At 32.9% G+C, this 23,479-nt stretch overlaps 2 protein-coding genes across 2 annotated transcripts; both read left to right on the top strand.

Annotated features, from left to right (window-relative positions):
- On the top strand, window positions 1-23,479 carry Cralbp (Cellular retinaldehyde binding protein). The gene is made up of 7 exons (XM_089699518.1): window positions 1-125; window positions 14,288-14,492; window positions 14,999-15,158; window positions 16,598-16,659; window positions 18,881-19,074; window positions 21,266-21,382; window positions 22,315-23,479. The coding sequence occupies exons 2-7, from the start codon at window positions 14,294-14,296 to the stop codon at window positions 22,573-22,575; spliced, it is 993 nt and encodes a 330-aa protein (XP_089555644.1). The 5' UTR covers window positions 1-125; window positions 14,288-14,293; the 3' UTR covers window positions 22,576-23,479.
- LOC149491067 (uncharacterized) lies at window positions 11,657-12,355 on the top strand. The gene has a single exon (XM_089700093.1). The coding sequence runs from the start codon at window positions 11,657-11,659 to the stop codon at window positions 12,353-12,355; it is 699 nt and encodes a 232-aa protein (XP_089556219.1).

Here is a 23,479-nt window from a genome sequence, read left to right as displayed (position 1 = left end):
ATTATCGAAAAGGCTGTAGGAGGATAGACGCAGAGAGCGCAGTTCTTGGCATAACATTATTAGCTTGTGCGTCGCCGAGTGAGCTGGTTTTCGCGCCAATTTCAGGATAGCACGCATTTTTTTCTGTGAGTGTTTTTTTTTGTTTCCACGATTTCATTTTATACAGTTTGTGTTTTTTTAATTTAAAATTGGTGATTTTTATTTTGTGCTTGCGTTTTGTTTTTATTGCAAGGGGGTTTTTGTTTTTTATTACTGCTGTTTTTGTTTTTATGTGTTGCGAAAGATAAATAACGGCTCAGAAATTTAATCTTACTGCGTACTTTTTGAAATTATTTTTCTGGATAAGTATACTTAGATAATAAAATAAAAAGAAATAGTATTTTTTTTCCTAAAGTTTTATTAAATTATATGAAAAAATCGGTTATTTCATGTCCTTGTTATTTTATATATTACCTACGATGGACGTTTAAGAAGCAATTTATGGAACTAAGTAGGTATTTAGGTACATATTCAAATTTTAATATTATATTCAGAATATTCAAATACCCAAAGTTCTAAATACATTTTTATTAAATATTAATAAATATAAAACTTAGCAATCATTTTATAAATCGTGACTCTGTTGTCCTACATTACAAATGTCCACAAAAGTTGGATGTCATCATAAGTTTTGGATTGTATTATGTTAGATTTTTACATCATTTATTTAAAGAACCCACACAACTTGTGCATTACAGTAAAAATATTTATATCTTACTAAAATAACCACATTATATTTTAATGGGATACTATTTCTTGTTTTACCTAGGATCAGTTTAAGCACACCACAAATATGTATATATGTTATAAAAAAAACAATTTACATTTAGACGTAGGTATGTACTATGTACACGATTCAACAAGCGCATCTGTTTAAATTTGAATAAATATGAAAGCTTAATCAATTACCTACGCTAAGACCCTCTTTTCTGATCAATTAAATAATGCTTTTCCAAAACGGGATCCAGATCATTGAAATAGGTAGGTACTTTAATTATTTTCTGAATGCGCTTAACGTGCCTCAGTTGATGAATAAAAAAAGTCAAAATCGATGTGTCAAATGAATGCATTGCTCATTGACCTTAGTTTAAAACTTTAACCAAACGGTAATATTATTTTCAAATTTAACGTAGAAAATCATGGCTTTGTTTAAGCTGGAATATTCCGCGTCTGCGCTGGCGTCTCTATGTAACAAAAAATATGAATCTAGAAAATACCAAAGGACCGTGTTCATTTCGGGTATTATTCCACAATATGATAATGAATCTCTTGTTTATAAAACAAAAGATTATGTGTTTCAGTAACGACTGTTTTAAAGATTTCTTAATTGTTATAACGATAAGTCGATTGCGTTTGGCATTGGTTTCAAATGGCCCAGATTGCCGGCCCGGTATGTATTTTCATAACTTATTAGGTTACGGTGCTTACATTCTTTTCATACCTATTTATTAATTACTATTTGTTCCCCGCAGTTTCACCCGCATTTCTCCGCTCCTGTTGGTCTTAGCGTGATGATATAATATAGCCTATAGCCTTCCTCGATAAATGGGCTATCTAACAGCGAAATAATTTTTCTAATCGGACCAGTAGTTCCCGAGATTAGCGCGTTCAAACAAACAAACAAACTCTTCAGCTTTATAATATTAGTATATAGATTATATCAACTGACGTCACGGAATCGATGATCGTCAATGTTTGCATTCGATGTTATAAATTACACCTATTTTTCTGTAAATTATAACGCATGTCGTAATTCAGAGGTTAACAATCTTATTTTTTTTGTTTTTTTTTTGATGTTTTGTCGTTTGAGAACTCATATTTATTATGTTACGGATTTCAATTAAAATAACTGTGATGCACACAAGATTTCTCGAAAGCTCAATAGCTTCGCCAAATGTAGCGCTAGCGCCTTAACATCGGTGTATCACAAAGAGATTTCAATGTCAATATCTCAATTATTGTTTCAATGTTGTCATTACTAGGACATTTTCTATAGCTACGTTACTCAATAACTGTTATATTGCACACTTCTTACTTAACTTGTCTTGTAGTAAATTCACGGATCACGCGGGCGATGCCCCTACGCTTCGTCGACTCGCATAACTGTCAAATGTTGACAAATGATCTCACATAGGTATTTGTTTATTATGAAATAGTGCAATGTTATAACGGATTGAAGGACCGTTGATTTATATGTTGCTTCCGACATAAGTGTAGGTACGAAACATTTGCTTGAAAAATGAAACTAAAGTAAATCAACAAAATATGGATGGCTATGGAAAGTTACTGTAGCATTATAATAATAATAAATAATAAAATTCTTTATTGACATAATTACACAGGTCAAAAAAATGAATCCTTCGGCTCCCGAACTAGTTTAAAACTGTGTCTCAGGAGCCATTATAATCTGATTGTATGTGCTTTTAACTGTCGCGTATTCTCTTATGATTCTGTAGTTTATATTCCGAAGTTGACAAAAAAAAATAGTGACGTATGTAATTTTGTCAAATCATTTCAGTAAATTTTATTATTATTCTGTTAAAATTTAACCCGCACAATATTTGAGATTGTATTATTTACGTCATTAATAATAAGGCACAAAAAATAAACTAAACAAAATGCTACAATCTGCGTTCGTATAAACTAAAATACGTAATTTCCATAGATATTTTTTGCATCGTCAAATACATAATTTATACGAACCAATATCATCTTTATATGTTTGGGTTCGCTTGCGTCGTTCGTTGGTCTTATGTTTTTTACTGTTTTATATTTATTGTTAAAGAAGATTAATCCTTTACGTTTTTTTGCGATGACGATTTCCTTGAGAAAAACTTTTGCCAACAGCGTAGATACTAGATAGATGATACGGCCGGATATTGATTTGATTGGAAAAACCCTGATTAATGTTTATATAGTAGGTAGTTGGCTGTATTATGAATTTTTTTCATATTATGAATCTCTATATTTATTAAATAAATGTAGGTAAGTATTCATCTTTGATAAGTACATTATAAAAAGCATGTTCATACTTATCTCACTTCGACGAGCAGCTTAATTATTTTCCGTCTGTGTTAAAAAAAAATCAGCTTGCTGCAATCAGTATGATGAAGCTTTAGCTTACTAATAATGAACAATGATTCAATTCTTTTTTGTTTATAAAAAAAGATACAAAAAAGCCTTGATTTCTCACTAAACAATACCCAGTTGTACATGCTATCATATGATTACAAAAAAAAAACTAAATTAATCAGTATATAACAACACGCTAACTAAACTTATAAGTTATAAAACAACAGTCTAGTGAAAACCCATTTAAACAAGGGTTGAGGTGTAATCCAGCTTGTTTCCAATGTGCTTTATTTTGCGCGTGACATCCAATTTTCGTGAGTAAATTTTGTTATATATAACACCTTTGTGTGTTCAGTGTGTTCGTGTTTAGTTTAGTTTCGAGTTTCAGACCATGATGTTAGGCACAGCCCGGATATCGTTCTAGCTATGTCATAATGTAGTTGACATTAGGTACAGTAAATGTGGTACTTACCTTGCTATAAAACTGAGGAAATAATAATAATTTTGTAAATAGTTTAATAGTTTTTATAGTTTTTACTACCTATTTAGATTAAAAATAAAGGGATCAGTTGTCAGAAACCTAACTATAATTGGTAAGGTTGCCATTTAATGTCTATCCATCTATAATGTCGGTTTCAAAGCATTGTTTAATACTCCGAATTACATCTAACGATATTTTGATGCAAATAGTGGCTGTACATTTTAAGATTTATTATCTATTAATATATAGATACTATAAATCAATTAAACAACAACAAAAATAACTATTCTTTAGGCTATCTTTGAGCTTGAGAGAGATTTTTATTTTAACAAATTTCATTTTATCACGACCTATCAAAAAAATCAGTGAGTTATATTTCTGAAAAAAAGATTCGATTTCCCAGATGAAAATTACATCTCTCTGTATGACAGCAAAAACTGGAAATTCTTCAAACATTTGAGATAAAACATTTGCGAATCGGAAACGATATATTTTGTTAGGAATACCAACGACCAACGATCGTTACTTTTTATTTGTTTTTATGAAGACGTACCTACATACACACTACATAGAACTGTTTGACACTTCAGAAAAAAAGGTGGAGGTGTACATAATATTTTATTTTGATGATGACAATGCACTGTGACAATGCACATCTGAAAATATGAATATCTTATTTTGTCATTTGTCAATATATAAAAGAAATAATGATAAATGATTTAATAAAATAAATTAAAATAACCTATGTAGTTGACGTCGGTATTTTGTTTTTGTATAAACTAAAAAGCTTTACAAAAACCGAGTGTATTTTTTGGTAAACGTAATTTCTTAGAATCAAATTAATCAGTATCCTATTAATAATATTTAAAATATATTTAAAACATGCAATTGTAATAAACTTTGCCCCTGAGTATTTAGACTTTGTATTCAAATATATTGTACTAGCCGCTCCGCGCGGTTTCACCCCCGTGGCTCCTCTCCTGTTGGTCGTAGCGTGATGGTATATAGCCTATAGCTTTCCTCGATAAATGAGCTATCTAACACCGAAAGAATTTTTTAAATCGGACCAGTAGTTCCCGAGATTAGCGCGTTCAAACAAACAAACAAACAAACTCTTCAGCTTTATAATATTAGTATAGATTAGTATAATAATAATAACTAATAAGCATCGATGAATTAGTGTTCTTATTAATAACGATGTTTAATATACCTAATATGGATCTGATTTTATAACAAGACTCCATGCTACGATAAAATATAATCGTATTTTTTTCAGAAAGTTCCGTAATTTTCAAATTCAAGTTTTTCTACTATTACTTGTAATCCGTAAACTTACGTTTTTTTATAACACCATGACTATTTATGTAGTAATTTTCCATGAGTTTCTTTTTTTGTCAATGGAACTAAAATAATAAATCATTAAAATATGTTTATACATACTCGAGTTCTCAAAGTACCTATAGGATGTAAGTAGGCAAACTAACTATAAAATATAAATAACATACGTTTGTTTTGCGGGTTTATGTTTAAAAATAAAATAACATATCATTCTGCATAATACATATATCATACTTAGAATATAATATTAAACCTGACATTGCCTGATAAAGGGTGCATGTAGTCAAAATTATGTAACCATAACCTACACGTCTAGGTTGTATTCAAATAAAGCATTTAAAAAATGTTCGCACGATATGTTCATACAATTGCGAGGTCAATTTAAGTTCTAAAAACAATATCATTATTGTAAAATAATATGATAAACTGATACCAATTAGTTTAAGAATTACATTGGCTTCGACCTAATTGATCATAATTTTGAATTATTCATTGCTCACGTTAAGTGGGACATACTTACATACCGTACATTTTGCTGTGTATTCTTGTGGTATAAATAGTAATTGATATGTTTACTTCTTCATCTACATATAAGATAAACTTTAGGTATATCCGTATATACCTAGTGTAAGTGTGGTTGCGTGTTATCTTCCTTGTGGCACAGAATAGTTAATAGACCGTGGTCTGACGTCTAAACAACAGTAGGAAATGTCAAAGCTTGTGGTTCTTGTTTTGACTGTTCAATTTCAGTACGGTCAAATTGTCGATTGGCTTCGGAATATTATTAACTCCGATCGAACCCCTGCCCCTTTGAACACGCTGTAGCTATAGATGCGTTGATATTAGATGTCTACCTGCTTTATGAGATGTCTGCTGCTGTACTCGACGATAGTTGAAAATTGAAAAAAAAAACGTCAAAACTCCGAAAATACGAAAAATCGCATAACATAATGGGGGGCTGGGGGTGATTCGTATAGCCCGCTAGACCCTCTACTCCCAGCTATCCATATATCCATACTTTTTGGGACAGCCTGTATATGCTTATGACGGACAATATAAGAATTACAAATTTTCGTGAATCTGTAATCAAACTCTCCTGAAACGGCTTGTCAAATTTTTATGTTTTTCTGTGTATTTGGTAGTATCTGTTTTGTATAACGGAGAATATGTCGCTTAACTAGAACCCCAAAGTCATATTGCAAAACAACGTGATTCGGTTCAGAGTAGAACTATAAAACTATTCACCAAAACCTCTTGCCTCACCTGCACAAGCCGCTGCACAAAGTTTCTATTTACTATTACATTTATTAACAAAAAATCCACTTCATGTGACATTATGTCCTACTTTTACCAACAGGTCGTAATTTGGTGAGATCGCTACTCAATTTAGTGAATACGTAACGCAATAGACGTATAATGACTGCAACATTGTCCGCGAATTAAATGCGCTACAATAGTTTGATGTAATTCTATAGTGTTTTGGTGAACGAAAATGAATAAGTTATGTAACTAACTCAGAATTAAGTGGCCAATTGTATCTATGGTACCTTAGAACATGGTCGTACATTTATTCAGTTACAATTTGCTAGTGTCATAAAATATCGAAAATTAGCGCATTTCCCTAATCTTAAATCCTTAAACGTAAATTATAAACTAAAAAGTCCAAAATAGAAAGTAAAATTTTCTATTTAATGATGAATTAGGCAGTTAATTAAAAGTCTATCGAATTAATATCTACTTATAATCCTTGGGAGGTTAGTCACATCGGAAATAGGCATAAAAAATTCTACTATTTGGTCATAGACAAATTATAGATTCAAACGACCATCTCCACAATTCCTAGAATATAATATTATAATCAATTGCTTATAACATATTAATTCACACATTTCATTTGTTTAATAACGAGTTGAAATGGAAAAACCTATAGTGAGTAAACAGACACATTTCAAGGAAAATAAGTACATAATTGCATTAATCGTTGATACTTGAATGGTTTGCGTTTATACGGACGATTATCTTCTTGATTATTGCTATTTTTCTTTAAAGAATCCAATGCATGTACCTCCATACTAACGAGGTATACCTATGTATGTATAAATATAGCAGTAGAACCGATGTAAAACTTTTTTGAAAGGATATTGTATTATTTGGATGTACTGTATTAGAGGTATTCGACAAAAATGGAATACCTAGCTGTCCGTATCGATCGAAGTAGTGAAACAGTAACGGTTAAAATATCCTAAAAAGTCGTGCGTATTGATAAATAAAAGCATCGAATCATTCAAGCCTTAGTTACGAACTTACGAGTCGAATTGGATTTTTATGTATGAAAAATCTTTACTGATATAAATACAAAGTGCCTTTTTTTGTTTCTTTTGTGTCGCGACGAATGATTATGATATAAATTGCTAGGCTAAAGCTACTGTTTATCGCGGACACATTTCATTCCCCTGGGTATTTCCTTTGTCTACCCGTGCGAAGTCGCAGGTGAAAAGCTTGTAGTTATATTAACTTATTTTGCCTTTTCCATTAATTTCCAAGCTATAACTTTAAACGTGGTAATTAACATCATTCAAAGAGGCATTTTTACAATTAATACCTATCATGTAATTACCTAGACTTAGAGTATATATTCTTAGTAAATAACAAATTTAAAATGTGTTGTTTATTGCATATGAGTGTGATCCATGCAAATACAAATGACGTACATCATTAGATCTAGTTAGGACCAAAGAAATAAACAAAAAGATACCTAAGTTTCTAATGGAATTAGGTAAGTATAATAGTGTACCATGGTTTTGGCTAGAATTACTAAAATGGTCATAATGGAAAACTATTTCGTTTTTTTTACTTTGTTGTTCCACCCTATTTTGACGCCGGCATACCCGTGCCCGTGCCACAAAGAAAAATAACATCCAAAAATAAAATAAAAGCTGTGAAAAATACGCGCTTTGATCTATCCAGCATCACTCAAATTGACACGGGATACCTAAACAAAAAATAGCCTAGGTATGTCATTCATAGTGGAGAAAGAATTTTCAAAATCAGCAAAGCAGTTTTATTTATTCAAAAAAGCAATAAACCCCTTCTCTATATAGGGTTGATACTCTATCCATCGATGTATTCAAGTTTTAATGCATCCATGATAAGATGAAAGACGGCCTTATCAGATATCCCTTATTTTCTTAATAAACGTATTCCTGCAAGGCTCAAACACATATAACTACCGTGTATATTCATTGATGGCTTCGAGGAAGTTGCGAAATCTTAAGGCAAATTCTAAATAGGATCCTTTGTTGCGAATACAAAAAAAATAATAAGCTTATGGTAGAGTCAAGGATAATAATCTTATCTCATTCTAACAAACCTTTAAAGCTTCCTTATTGCTGTTTATCAAAATTGTGTGCGTTTCTTAAATAAATACAATGTTGAAATTATATTTTTGGTTTTTATGGCATTCAAATGCTTTATAAATATAAATTTATAAAGAATAGAAAAAATTCGATCACGAGGCGGGACTCGAACCCGCATCCTTCGCGCCATTCCGGGGCGGATGCCTAACCAACTCAGCCACTCGTGACCCGCCAGAGCAATCGAATTTATTCTATTCTTTCAGTTTTATGTGTCTGAAGGGACACACCGCGCGCCATCTATTGAGATGATTAACAACCATTTCAACCAATATGAAGCACTTTTCAGTGAATACAATATTGTAACGATGGAACACGACCTTTGTTGTTGAAATTATATTTTTGGTTTTTATGGCATTCAAATGCTTTATAAATATAAATTTATAAAGAATAGAAAAAATTCGATCACGAGGCGGGACTCGAACCCGCATCCTTCGCGCCATTCCGGGGCGGATGCCTAACCAACTCAGCCACTCGTGACCCGCCAGAGCAATCGAATTTATTCTATTCTTTCAGTTTTATGTGTCTGAAGGGACACACCGCGCGCCATCTATTGAGATGATTAACAACCATTTCAACCAATATGAAGCACTTTTCAGTGAATACAATATTGTAACGATGGAACACGACCTTTGTTGTTGAAATTATATTTTTGGTTTTTATGGCATTCAAATGCTTTATAAATATAAATTTATAAAGAATAGAAAAAATTCGATCACGAGGCGGGACTCGAACCCGCATCCTTCGCGCCATTCCGGGGCGGATGCCTAACCAACTCAGCCACTCGTGACCCGCCAGAGCAATCGAATTTATTCTATTCTTTCAGTTTTATGTGTCTGAAGGGACACACCGCGCGCCATCTATTGAGATGATTCAATAGATGGCGCGCGGTGTGTCCCTTCAGACACATAAAACTGAAAGAATAGAATAAATTCGATTGCTCTGGCGGGTCACGAGTGGCTGAGTTGGTTAGGCATCCGCCCCGGAATGGCGCGAAGGATGCGGGTTCGAGTCCCGCCTCGTGATCGAATTTTTTCTATTCTTTATAAATTTATAAATACAATGTTCTCTGCATTTTTATACGGAGGTAAACGGCTCATTAATTAGCGTATGTATGCAAACATTGTCATATCACTTGATAATGTAAACACGGTAAATAATGTTTTACAAGCAAATACTATTAGGCCAAAAGTATACTACAACAATGCTATTATCTAGTATTTCAAAGCTTTTACACGTGTAGAAATCTTCTTTATTCATCTATAGAATCAAATAAAAATACTTATTCTAGCCAAGAAGCTTATATCTAACTAGCTGCTCCGCGCGGTTTCACCCCCGTGGCTCCACCCCTGTTGGTCGTAGCGCGATGATATATAACCTTCCTCGATAAATGGGCTATCTAACACCGAAAGAATTTTTTAAATCGGACCAGTAGTTCCCGAGATTAGCGCGTTCAAACAAACAAACAAACAAACAAACTCTTCAGCTTTATAATATTAGTATAGATATACCTACTGGAGATTTCAGTATGAACATTAACTTGATTCTAGCTATAATTCCAATTCCAGAACGATGATTAAATAACTATCAATTATATAACTAAATAAGTAGCATTATTTCTGTAGCAACAAGCTTAAAGCATTACTGCCATTTGGCTTGTTTTGATAAAAATCTATTATGTAATTATTATTATAAAGAAGTGTTATAGTCCGGGATACATCGCCCATTTTTGCAAGTGATTACTATCAAGCTAATTTTTCGTGAGTAGCTTTATTTTGATGAGATGCCCAATAATTTCATGAACGAAACTCTCGATTGTGGTAGCTTACAGAGGTAACAAGGATAAAAATTTTTGATTTGACGGTTCTCAAATATTTATTACGCAATTTGTAGGACAATATGTGTGTTGAATTATATAAGTATTAAATAAGTGAAAATAAAAAAATCAGCTGGTTACTAATCATTTATGATGACTTCGTTATCGATACACATTGGAAAGGGGGACTCTTTGATCAAACCATAGATTTTGTAGGACAAATATTTTTTCGAATAATTTAGATAATTATCTTGAGATTGAACAAAAAAAAAACATTCAGTTAGTAATTAATATTTGAGAACCATCAAATCAAAATATTTTATCCTTGTTTCCTCTGGTAGCTACCACAATCGAGAGTTTTGTACATGAAATTATTGGGCATCTCATCAAAATAAAGCTACTCACGAAAAATTAGCTTGATAGTAATCACTTGCAAAAATGGGCGATGTATCCCGGACTATTACCAAAACCATTAGCGAAGAAAATTGATTGTCAATAGTTTCAACATTTCTTTATTGTGGCTTCACGCTTTTTTGATGTAATGGAAGAATTCGAGTATTGTGCATTATGAAAATAAAAATCCTAATACAGAACTAGATCTTAATACAGAACATCATATTTTAAAATTAAATAGCATAAACTCGTTTGATTTGTAACAATTTATATGATAAATCGTATACTTTTTACACTCCATAAATTGTAAACAATAAAATTTAAATTTACCACAGATAATTTAAATTTGCATGCTGTTCAAAGACGGCTAAACATGCTGTAATACTAAATGAATTGTAACACCTTTAAATACCATGTTATTGGAAATAAACGATTTATTTATTTATAATACCTACTACGAATCATTACCAAGATCATTCAAGAAGTCAATGCTCATTCAATGCAATAAATGATAACGTGAAGTCGTTAGTCACAAATCACAATAGCTATGAATCGGCCATTTCATTCATCGTCTATAATCCGTATAATGTGCCTATACATTTCACACGTTAAATGGGACACGACCTTAACAAAACAAAGTAACAGAAACGAATGCTTCAAAAGATGCGTTATCTATCATGGGCCTAATTTGCTCTAACAAGCGGCCGACGCACCTTCTTACATAAGGTCTTGCTCTCAATACGTTATGAAACGCTATTGAAAATGGTCATTGTTTTGAGCATATTGCAATGTTAATTGCGTTTTTATAACGGTACGAGATTGAAAGATAAAATGGAAAGAATGAATACTATAATTTTTATTAGATCATGATACCAATTTTGTTTACAACGAAATGCAGAACCGCCTTGGGTACAGTCACGCAACCTTTAAGTATGTATGCGATTTTCATCATTGTGTATGTACGGTTCAATACGTAGCTGTAAATAAGAAATGGATTCCATTTTCTTTACAAAAACGATTAGTATGCCTAATTGCCTACCCTTCAATCTTGATTCACTGTTCAAGCCGACAATGCGAGTAGCGTCTTTAAATATATTTTTCATTATGCTTATTATAATAAATAACAGTGAAGGTCTTACGTGCAACGAAGTTCTCGAGGTTGCATCGGATAAAAAGACCACATCCTTAGCAGAATTGCAATTAATGCAACCAAAAGAAATAATCAACTGTTTAGCTCACCTTGGTAAGGAACAGTTGCGATTTTCGGAAGCGGATTACATGTGGCAATCAATAAAAACGTACTACGGCGGTGTCGCGAATGTTCCAGACCGAATTCTTACAATACTCCACTGGGTAACACCGGCGATACAGCCCGAGGAATATGCGAATATCACTTTTGAAAATATTGACGTTATACAAAACTTTGGCCTCGATTACGGGTTAAATAACGAGCAACTTGCAGCTATAGCTGATGGTGTTCGGACTGAATTTGCTGGCAAAGATATAGAGGATTATTCTTATTATGACTTAACAGCGCTTCGGCAAATACTGTGTGCCTTTAACAGGAGTGAAATTGAAAGAATTCATGTTAAGGCGTATAAGGAAGCTTCTGCGCTCATTGGTAAATTAGAAGGTTGTGCTTCTGAAGTAATGTTGGGATTTGCAACTTTAGCAGTGAAAAGAAGCGCCTTTGGTCCAGCAGAGTTTTGGGACGATACTATTGTAAAGATACTTGGAAATGTTGCTAAATATATACCGAAGAATGTTATCGGAAAATATGTTAAGAAAAAGACTTTGACTTAAAAAGCGATATTGTAAAATATTAATTATTAATTAATAAGTTCAAATAAATAATAGTCAAAAGATTATATGTCGCAGCAAATATATTTGATTGCAGTGAAATTATGGTTCAAATTCAAAAAGTGTTAAAATATTTTTTAAGCCTCTCAAGAGTTTTAAACATTATGTAGTTAACAACTATAAAATATACTTTGCAAAGATCAGTTATGACGATGCCGTGATGTGATAAAATATTGACGTGCTAATAACGAGTTATCTAGATATTATTACTTGGTTATTGCAAATGAGATTTTACAAATGGCTATAATTTTGTTGTAATTTTGATATAAGTAAATGCCAAATGATTTAGTAATTTTTTTCTATATGTATTACGCAGCACAGAAACCTTGAACAGCATGTGTTCCTGAAATAGCTTGACAGTTGACTTTCATTTTGTGATATAACCTTTAGGGTTGTCAATTTTTTTCTGTTGCTCCCCTGAATATGTATGTATTCGGGTAGGTTTCTACTAAGCATAAGCATTTTGTTTGAATTATCGAATAAAATAATTACATTTTGTATTGGTGGTTTTCTTTAAACACAGTTCATACGCTTTCACAGTTATAATTTGTGCATATTTAGTAAATCCATTTATTAATTTGATTTTTATAAATCTAACCTAGAATTCTAATCTGAAATATTTTGTAATGAAAAAGGAAGTCATGAATTTCGGTGTCTACCTTGGAAAATACTGGCATTTGCCTTGGGCTATTTAATTAAATGCATCTAAGGCATTACAGCATTATGAAAGTTTTTTACGTTTACTTTTTAGTGAGTGTTTGTATTAAAGTTTTAATTTATTAAACAAATTTCTGAACTGGCACATTCCACTCCCCGCAAATATTTTATCAGTATGCAATATTAATGTAAAATCGTTCGTGGCTCTTCAACTTCAATCGTTGCGTGATTCTTCGTACAGGTACAAGTAAGGAACATTTTAGTACTTAGGCGTTACTTGCACAGTAAACAGATACAAACAGTAGTGAAACTCCCTACAAAACGTTAAAAACTGCTCACTCAAATAATCATACCCATCGATGATACTCTTATGCAGGCATCTGCTTGGAAGTACCTTTTGGAGGATCGTTGATGTGTACTTTTGTGTTAGTGAGGTATTTCGAACGTTTTGTAGGAATTTTCACTACAGTTCGTATCTGAAAATTCTTCATCTTCATTTTGTCCATAAAAATCTGTAAAATATCTATAAATAATTGAAACACTTTCTCTATTTTGATAACCCTAGGCTCAGCTAAAAATGCAACGTTTTAATGTGGTTTTAAGTAGATTGTGATTCATCGATCACATATTACAATATAATGGTAACATGTGTTTGATTAATAAACCTGTTCTTGCTTAAACTTGAAAAGGAAACCGCAACTATAATATGGCCGTGGCCTGCACATAAAATTAGAAAGATATAATATTTTATCATAAGTGTTTTGTATATTATGTAGATTTTTACAATAGCTATTGCATATAAGTACCTATTATTTAAAAGAGATGAGATTTTCTCAAAGAGGGCAGACGGAGGCGAGACTTGTAAACAATTAAAAGTTAATTAGATCCTATCGTCGTACGATACCTTCCTATTTTAATAGAACAGACAACAACAGACGAGCAGTCTATAAAGGGTTCTCTATCTTCCATTTTTAATACGTATTAATTTTACCTAGTAGTTAGTTAATAAATATAAAAGGTAGCAGCTTATTGTATGTCTTTACAGTTCTTTTATGCCTTTATAAAGAAGACAATTAATGATCTAAAATATCCTCTATCTTTATTCTTGAACTACATGATTAAAGCTATACGATCCCTTAAATGCCACGAAGCAACCTATCAACTCCTTTATATCTCATCTCTTTGTACCACAATTTCTAACTGAACCATCTCTTGCAGATCAAAATGACGACCGCAAGCATGCTGCTCACAGTGGGCACAACACTGGCGTCTAACGAATGCGAGAAAGACGACCTCATATCTTGCAAAGTGCGGAACACAGCAGCCGTCGAGTTGCGAGAGACACCGGCCACCAGGGAACAGGCGTTGCACATTATGCGAGAGTGGATACAGAAGAACACGGACATCAAAAACGTTAGACAAGGTACGTTTGTACAGTGTACTCCTATGCATGTTGATATCAAGGAAAGGGTCCGCACAGAACAAGCAGCCTCGTAAAGCAATTGCTGCGCGATGCAGTTCGGTGAGTGTGGATCCGCCTAATGAACCGTCACTTGATGCCACAATATTTTTAAGCGTAGAAAACAATATTGTGGAATAAGTACTGATCTCAAAGGTAACTTAGCAAAACATGATAGAAATAGAAGTAGAAAAAATGTAGATTAGATTGGTATATGAAGTTTCTCCTCGCTGTTTACTCAGGGTATCAAATAATTTGTTAAAGTCGTTGCATATTTAGACACTCTACATTGAGAAACTTCAATACAATATTCTAAATACTACCGTAAACAATGCTCTGTTTACCGCACCTCTTATGTCACTCTTTACAGGGTCTGAAACACACTTCAATAACTTTCTCATTGTTGCAAAATTGTACCTACTAGTGTTCATTCCAATTCCTTAAAGTGCTAATGATTGTTTTTGTTGCAGATGACACATTCTTACTACGTTTTCTACGACACAAGAAGTTCAGTATACCGATGGCTCAACAAACGCTGCTTAAATATCTGAACCTCAGAAAATTTTATAGCGATTGTATGACAAACTTGGACTGCGAAGAAGCGAATCTCAAGGAAATTCTCAGCGATGGGTACGCATTTATAAATTTTCATATAAATATTCCTCGAATTATTGAAGAGAATATTAACGAGAAATGATTCTACGAAAGCAGAATGTTTACAACAGGAATTATTTGCTGCACCGTTTTCTCATAATCAATTTATGGTAACGTTCATATAACCGGATAAAGGCTAGTCAACTAATTTTAGTGGAAGTTAATCTAATAATTGATAATCCATTGTGAATTTATAATGTATAGGCATAATCGTTATAATTGAGATAACACTTACGTCAAAGTATAAACGAAAGTGTAATATAGATAGAGCACTTTGACAATGATTTAAAATACATGTAGTGACTAGTGATGCAGCCATTAGGACACGTTGGGAATTGTCGGGGTTATTTATCTCATTCTTGATGTATGATGACTTAAAATCAATTGTAGTAAGTGCTGTTAAACGATCACAATCAATCAATTGAATGGGTCGCATTTTCTAAAGGACAAACTCGACGGATCAAGCTTATATTGCATGCTTTATATTTCAATATATACAATTCTATGTTACCCTATATTATTTTTGGTAACCGATATAAACATTCAGACCTGTCACTTGTCTTTGATTAACCTTGTTGTTATTTTGATGTTAATCTAAACCCTGTTTTATTAGGAACAGTTTCAAGGCTCTCGATATATATAATAATATAAAGGCCTTATTTGGGTTTTCCAATACCATATTTTTTTTATTTATAGCCTACGCATGGTTTGTCCCCTTATTCAACCACAACGAACTTCCGTTTGTCCTCTATGTTCAAACTTATGATAATATCGATAACTTCCTCTCTTTAAGGCCAAGAACAATGCTTTGCATAAACGAGTCAATATAAATTATAGGCCAGGAAAATGTTTTGCATAAATATTAAGTGCATTGCGTATACCAACGAAATGCAAATACATTTACTTCTGTACCGTGAAATTTATATTAGTTCTACTAGTATATTATCTGTATTGCTCTTGATGTGCCTGAATCTTTAATAGCTGATGCATACTACGTCTCGAGTCTCGCTCCATGAAGCGAATAATGCATTTTCTCTACAATATAAAGTAAACAAACAAGATTATTGGAGTTCCTACAGCAATACACTAAGTGTAGGTAAACTTTTTGTGTTATCCTTTAAAAGAAGAAACTTAGTCTAACCTATTATAGTTTCACTGCACACGCGATATAGGCCCGCTAATTACAAAAGTTGATATTGGCCTCGATCTTGCGAAAAATTCTTTAAACCCACTAACATGGTTACCAAAGCAGACATCCGTATTATGAAAGGCGCTTGCCCAATCTATATTCTTTAGTTTTAAGGTATATTGGACTGGTTATTCGAAAGCTCCCACGCGGAGCCTTGACCTCCCAGCGCCGTTATATAATGCAATCATATTATGTATGACGTTACAAAATTATTTCTCCATTTAAGGTACATAGCCGTTTCCCCAGTTCGTGACAGCAAGGGTCGCCGGGTCATCGTGTATAACATGAGTAAGTTGATGACGTATCTATAAGTAAAACTCGTTTGCTGTGTGTAGTGACCGCTGCAGCGTCATGTTGCTTCTTTTTGGAGTTATTTATGGTGAATGGTCAATGGATGTAAAATAACAACTAGCAACAAGGAATTGGCTAATAATATGAGCAATTTTACTGTTTGTATAATGCAAATTAGATATATGTAATTGCAGCAGTATTAAGCCTGGTGTTGGTTTGATTTTATAATTAAAAGGTCAGTACATAACTGTCTAACGTTAATTATTTTATATTTGCAAAAATAAAGACAATGGCTTGATACAAAGTCATCTTCAGTGTTATTAATTTTATTTACTCGTTGGGAACGTTAAAAATCTACATAATAAAATCACGAACCGATTGTAGATACTAGATACGTATTTGATAACATCAAGACGTGTCTCGTTATTCTAGATAATTTATTTATATGCAATAATTATTATAAATTGGATAAAATATGGTGTTAATGCTTTGCGATGTTTATTTACTGTATGTGATTCTTGCGATGTGAACTTGCAACGCGAAGGTAATGACTTTGACATTATGAGCGAATCCAACGCTTCAGGTAAGATCATACGGTAATGAATGTGCGAAATTGCTGTATCATAACCATGTGATATCTCATTTGCTTGTTTATAAGGTCAATGTGAAGCTGTTTTTGTGTATATATGCTTACTATACTTACTTATGTTTTTAAGATGTGTGTTGTGTCACAAAAACATTTTTTTAGGCTATAAGTACCTACCTAGTTAATAAGCTTTTTTGTTGGGTATATAGTAATAGAATAACATACTGTTTGTACATAGACTGCCTAATAATAAGTCTCGACAAAAAAAAATTAATTATAACAATGTAAAGTAGGTCTCAATAAGTGGATTTTGGGTATTTACCATCATTAAAGACCTGTTGTTTCGTATGCGTTAGTAATGCGTTATAAGAAGTTGTTCGTAATTCATATCACACGCAATAACAATGATGATCATAAAAAATACTGGATAAGTGGACTTAATTTCGCACAAGATTTCGTAAAGATTATAACAAACAGGTTTCTATTACGGAGGATAATCGTTGTTATGATTTATTGACATGTTATTCTGACCTTTCTTAACGTAATAAAAATACAAAGAACTTTAGAGGTTTTCTAATCGAAACGAAGTTATTTTTGTACCAATAAAACTAGACTTGTTCAAATTTGTACGAATATTGACTTGTTCATAGATCTATCTATCCTCTTTATTGCAAAGAGTTAAAAAAATATACTGCTCTCTTTATAAGGCTAATCAGTCTGTAGGTACCTATCCTGTGTATTCGTAATTATAGGATGTTTGAATATTATTAATTATTATATTGTATGAGGTTTGATGAATAATACAGTGAAATTATTTTAATTATGAACTTGTTAAAATCTAGCGGAATTAACTACGAAATTAGGTCCATTAGGATGCTATAAGCGCCTTACAGACTACAGTCAGTTCAGAGGTTGAAATTGGCAGTTGAAATTTTCAATGACCACTCCTATACATTACAAATTACAATCCTTTGTAAGAGGCAAGAGCTATACATTTTAATCCTATATATAAGAGCTGAGAGCATGATTATAATTGTAATACGCAACCAATTAAATGCATATTACAATTTCAATGCTGGAAATATCATGGACGATTAGTAATAATGATGGTACTTCAACATTCTGAATTGATATAATATTCATGTTAAAACAAACATATTATGCTTTCAGGTAGTTTAGCCATTGAATCACACTCATAAAGTATATAAGTACATGGACGATTTGCCTTAACTTTATTAATTAAAAATCAAAGCCAAAAAAGGCTTGTAAAAATCTTCTTAAAGTAGGTAAATGAAGAAAGTCCTGCGTAAAAAAATTACTGAAACAAAAGCGGTAGTTAGGTACTTTTTCAGTTTTGTAGTGTTTAGCAATGTTTCTTATTTAGGCATTAAGTGTTACACCTGTATGTTATCACAACACAAACATCACTATAGTAAAAAGCAAATTCGTTTCCCGCGTCTGTATGCATGTATGCTTAGATATTTAAAACAGGACAATGGATTTTGATACAGTTATTTTATTCGAGTTATTTTAGAGTTATTCAAGAGAAAGATTTTAGTGTATAATTTATTAGGTTTTAGATAAAATGGGCGGAGCCGCGAGCCGAAAGCTATAAGCTCTTATTTGTTCCAGGTAAATTCAACGCTACTAAGTTCACATGTTGGGATATGGTACGCGCCCACCTGGTGGTCTACGAGACCCTGATGGAAGACTCCACGGACCAGGTGCAGGGCTTCGTGCACGTGGGTGATGGAAGCGGTTCCTCCAAGACACATGTGACGTCTTGGAACCCTGTGGACTTCGCGAGGCTCCTTAAATGGGGAGAGGTGGGTCGAGAATGTTCTATTGGAATATTTAATATTTTTAATATTTGGAAACGGATTCCGTGTATAAAAATCTGTATATATGTAGAAAAAGCTTGCGAATTTCCATATGTGTTACTAAAATTTAGTGATAATAGGTTTCTCTTATTATTTACTAGCTGCTCCCCGCGGTTTCACCTCCGTGGCTCCACTCCTGTTGGTCTTAGCGTGATGATATATTATAGCCTATAGCCTTCCTCGATAAATGGGCTATCTAATAATCTAACACCGAAAGAATTTTTCAAATCGGACCAGTAGTTCCTGAGATTAGCGCGTTCAAACAAACAAACAAACAAAAAAAACTCACTCTTCAGCTTTATAATATTAAGTATAGATTAGTATAGATATAATTATAATCGAAATAACTGCTGTTCTCTTATGATTTATTCAGGAAACAACTTTTTCCTCCATAATCCTTTAGATGCATGCAGATAATCAGTGTAATCGGTTTTGCTAAATTTACTATTGCTTAATTACAAAAAATGGCTCCAATTACCGCGTCTCGATTATTCATCCTTGAATTTAATATACGAAAGTGACGTAATTGTTTGATATTTACACATAATATGATAATGCATACGTATATGTTACGGCTAAAGGTAGGTGAGAACATAAACTTAAGATTAGCCGGCTAAACTTAGGTTTATTTTCGACGAGGTGTTAATGTTAGTTTGTTCTATCTTTAGCCGGCTAAACTTAAGTGTAACCGCAGGCCCGTGGCTAAAAATGTCGGGGTGGGTAGATTTGGTTAGCGCCGGGCCGGTGGAGGGCTTGAGGGGCCCGCACAGTGCCAGAAAACACTCGCCCTGTTCCTTACATGTATTATAGTAACCAAATCTACCCACCCCGACTCAGGGCAGAAAGCTGGTGGCTAGGTTAGGTTAGGTTAGAACTGCGGTTACACTTAAGTTTAGCCGGCTAAAAATAGAACAAACTAACATTAACACCTCGTCGAAAATAAACCTAAGTTTAGCCGGCTAATCTTAAGTTTATGTTCTCACCTACCTTTAGCCGTGACATATATACAATCGATCGTCTAACCGTCTAACGACTTTAGTCGTGTGCGACGGGTTTCAATGTGAATACGGTCCTAGGACTGTAGGTACGACTAGTCGTATGAACTATTGAATGTCGCGTGCATTTACTACTTACTTATTATGAGAATAAATTACTATAAGCAGTTGATATCTTCAATTTTCCGTGAGACCCCAAGTGATTTTTTTTGCCACAAACACATACAAATTTGCCACTGCAGCGTTATTTTTTACCTACTTATTGTCGTCGAGTTGTAGTCGCAGTATCGCAGGCTAGTGATTTATTTTGAATAGCGCTTTATAAAGCATAATCCTTAAGTACCTGGATCATGGATGAAATATTAATAAAAGCTTATTAGTGGTGTGATATTTTATAAAGTGGGTTTAATGCTGCTTTAAAATTGAAATTAATATACTATGAAAAGGAATTATTTATATTTTTAATAGTTTTATGATTTTACTGTATATACCTATTGTAGTTACTAGTCTATTTAAATATTACTCGACGGATTTTTAAAATGAACCAAATGAGAAAAACCCAGTGCTTTTAGTGAAACATAGAATACAATACAATAACATTTAAAATTTTATAGTTTGTGATCAGAATAAGACGCTCTACAAGGACGTTATCATGAAGCTAAATTATGAGCTCTGGAATAGACATTCACTTGAAATCTAGAATTACATGCTATTTCAAATGGAAATTCAAGTATAATGAAGTTGAAGCAGTGAATGCTCTGTGCTCATAGATTAGCCTAAGAACATGGATCCAATTACGGTTTCTTGTACGACATTTTCTTTATCAAAACAGTATAGCAAGTTTATTTTGCCCCATCAATATATTTTAGTGTAGGTAACTAGGTAGCTTTTCTCGGCAAAAACCCTTTTTTCAAACAGATGTATCTATGCATCTCACCAAAATCGGCTCAGTACCTAGTTGAAGCGTAAAGAAGAGACAGACAGATAGAGTTACATTTGCATTTAAAATATTTTATATAAGTTAGGGTAAGATATCTTATAGATGCCATTTTCGATCTTTACTTCTTTAGTTTCACAAGGCTATTAGGAAACGATCTTATTTTCCTATATTTTTCTTCAGTAACAACAACTTCTTCTTACAGCAATCTCTCCCGATGCGTCACAAGGAACTGCAACTGTTCAACGTCCCGGCTGCTCTCAAATACATCATCGATTTTGCTGCCACGAAAGTATCTCCCAAAATCGGGAACAGATTACATGTAAGTATAATTTAATCAAGACCTTTATAGTTACTGCAATGAAAACTCAAATATTTATTAAAACGTGTAACGTTTTGTAGGTATATATTTTGTCTATTGTTCAAGTAGTCTTATCTTTTTAAATAAATAAAAAAGGATCGGTCTCATTCATTGTCATGATTAAGCCACAAATAAACATTTATAAAAAGATTGTTTTCCGTGATACACAATCAAGGGCCAATGACGTACACGTTGCATATGCAATAAACCTAATTATTTCGCACCCTCAATTTCATCCCTATTGTACTAGCATTGCATTATTGATCGTGGAAGGTATTGCGTGTACATAGATTGTCTAATTAAATGTTTTCCGTTACATAAATTATAGATTCAATTATACTTTGGCAAGGTCGAGGTGTGCACTTTTGAATTTTCCAAAATTAATTTGTAATTAGCAATAGCCTCAATCAAGCTATTAGTGGTAATAGCTTTCGGACTAACCAAATTATTGGTGGCATTATCGCTTATTAATTTGTGTTATTATGTACCGATTGAATTATTTTTTCTATACACTTTAAATTTAAGTGTGTAGTGTCATAATATTAGTTTTTTGTATCTGACTTTTTTTTCGATAAATTTTTGATTCGACGACGAACCAATTTTGACACGATATTTGAAATTATAAGAATAAGCCACTACTAAGTTTAGGTATTAGTAATAAGAAATGCTTGCGAGAAATTTTATTTTATCGCAGTCCCAAGAGGCAAGCGGCACATAGTTTTTCAGTCATATAAATTTCAGGGTAGATACAAATATAAAATCGCCAACCTTAAAAGCAATTTTCTCAAATACAAACTTAAACAGAGACGAGAAATTAAATTGATTTTTAGTCCTTTATAATTGAATTTTAATATCTCAAAGCTTTCGACCGTTAACATCTAGTTATTTTTTAGCTACATTCAAACGTGAAAAGCATATACAAAGAAGTCGACGTGGCCTGCATACCAAAGGAGTTCGGAGGTGACATTCCCATGAAAGACATGATAGTCCACACGAAGAAGTTGCTTCTGGAAAAAAGGCAAGTGCTACTGGACCTGGATAAGATGGAGATATTGAGCACCAGAGGAATCATTTCTTCCAGAAACTCGACGAACAATTTAAAGAGCGGCATGGCTTCCGTGGAAGGCAGCTTTAGGAAGTTGGAGATCGACTAGTGTTCATTGTTGTGAGGAGACTTCTAAGCATTTATATTGTAAGTCAGTAATCTTGCGTGGATCGTTTGATGTGTATTAGTAGGTAATTACAGAACGCAGATAGGAATATAATATTGCCTGTTTGATGAGAATTTACCCCGTCAATTAAGTACTATACCTAAATGTCTATTTCTATTGACTAACAAAAACAATTAAATTTAAAATCAATTTGAGAATTAGGATTGTGATCAAAGTAATATTTTAGATTCTCAAATCGTTGTAAGATTTGCTAAAGGACAACAGGGCTTTTATTATAGTTAATTAATAATGTTATTATTAAGAACTAAATTGACATTCGTTAACGGCTGATTTAGATAGTTCTATTTCGATGGAAGAATTAAGATCGATGATTAGCTTAATAATTGATGAAAACAAGTTCGATAACTAGATGTAAGAGCAACACTACATTGTTATCATTTTCTACTGATGTTGGATTGTAGGTACCACATGCTCGTGTGAAAGACGTATGTTGTTTCTTTACGTCCATAATGTTTTTTACCAAAAAATGAAATCAACAAATCAAACGATCCCACAACTTCAAGACGGCTCAAATTTCGGTCTCAGTATAATTATTAAACATATTTTATACTGTGGTTCTGTTTAGAATTCGGTTGAGGTCACTTATTTAATGCTCTCTTATTGAATGTGACAATAAGAAGGTTTTGATATTATGGTATACCGTCTTATTTTTTCGGGTTAATCATGATCGACGTGCAAATTAATTAAGTTTACCTATAATGTATGTTAGTGGATTTATTTTAAATTATAAATAAAAGCTTCTTAGTTTATGTCACGCTTTTTCGGCGTTTAGTTTAAGTTTTAATGTAAATTGTAATGTGATATCAATAAATCATTGTAAAGATTG

The sequence above is a fragment of the Colias philodice genome, chromosome 1 (genome assembly GCF_061535455.1).
Source record: "Colias philodice isolate Cphi_HAF_F1 chromosome 1, ilColPhil1 Martin Lab GWU primary, whole genome shotgun sequence".
Classification (NCBI taxonomy): Eukaryota; Metazoa; Arthropoda; class Insecta; order Lepidoptera; family Pieridae; genus Colias; species Colias philodice.
Note: the sequence above shows the minus strand (reverse complement) of the source record. Positions and strands in the feature narration are given on the sequence as shown.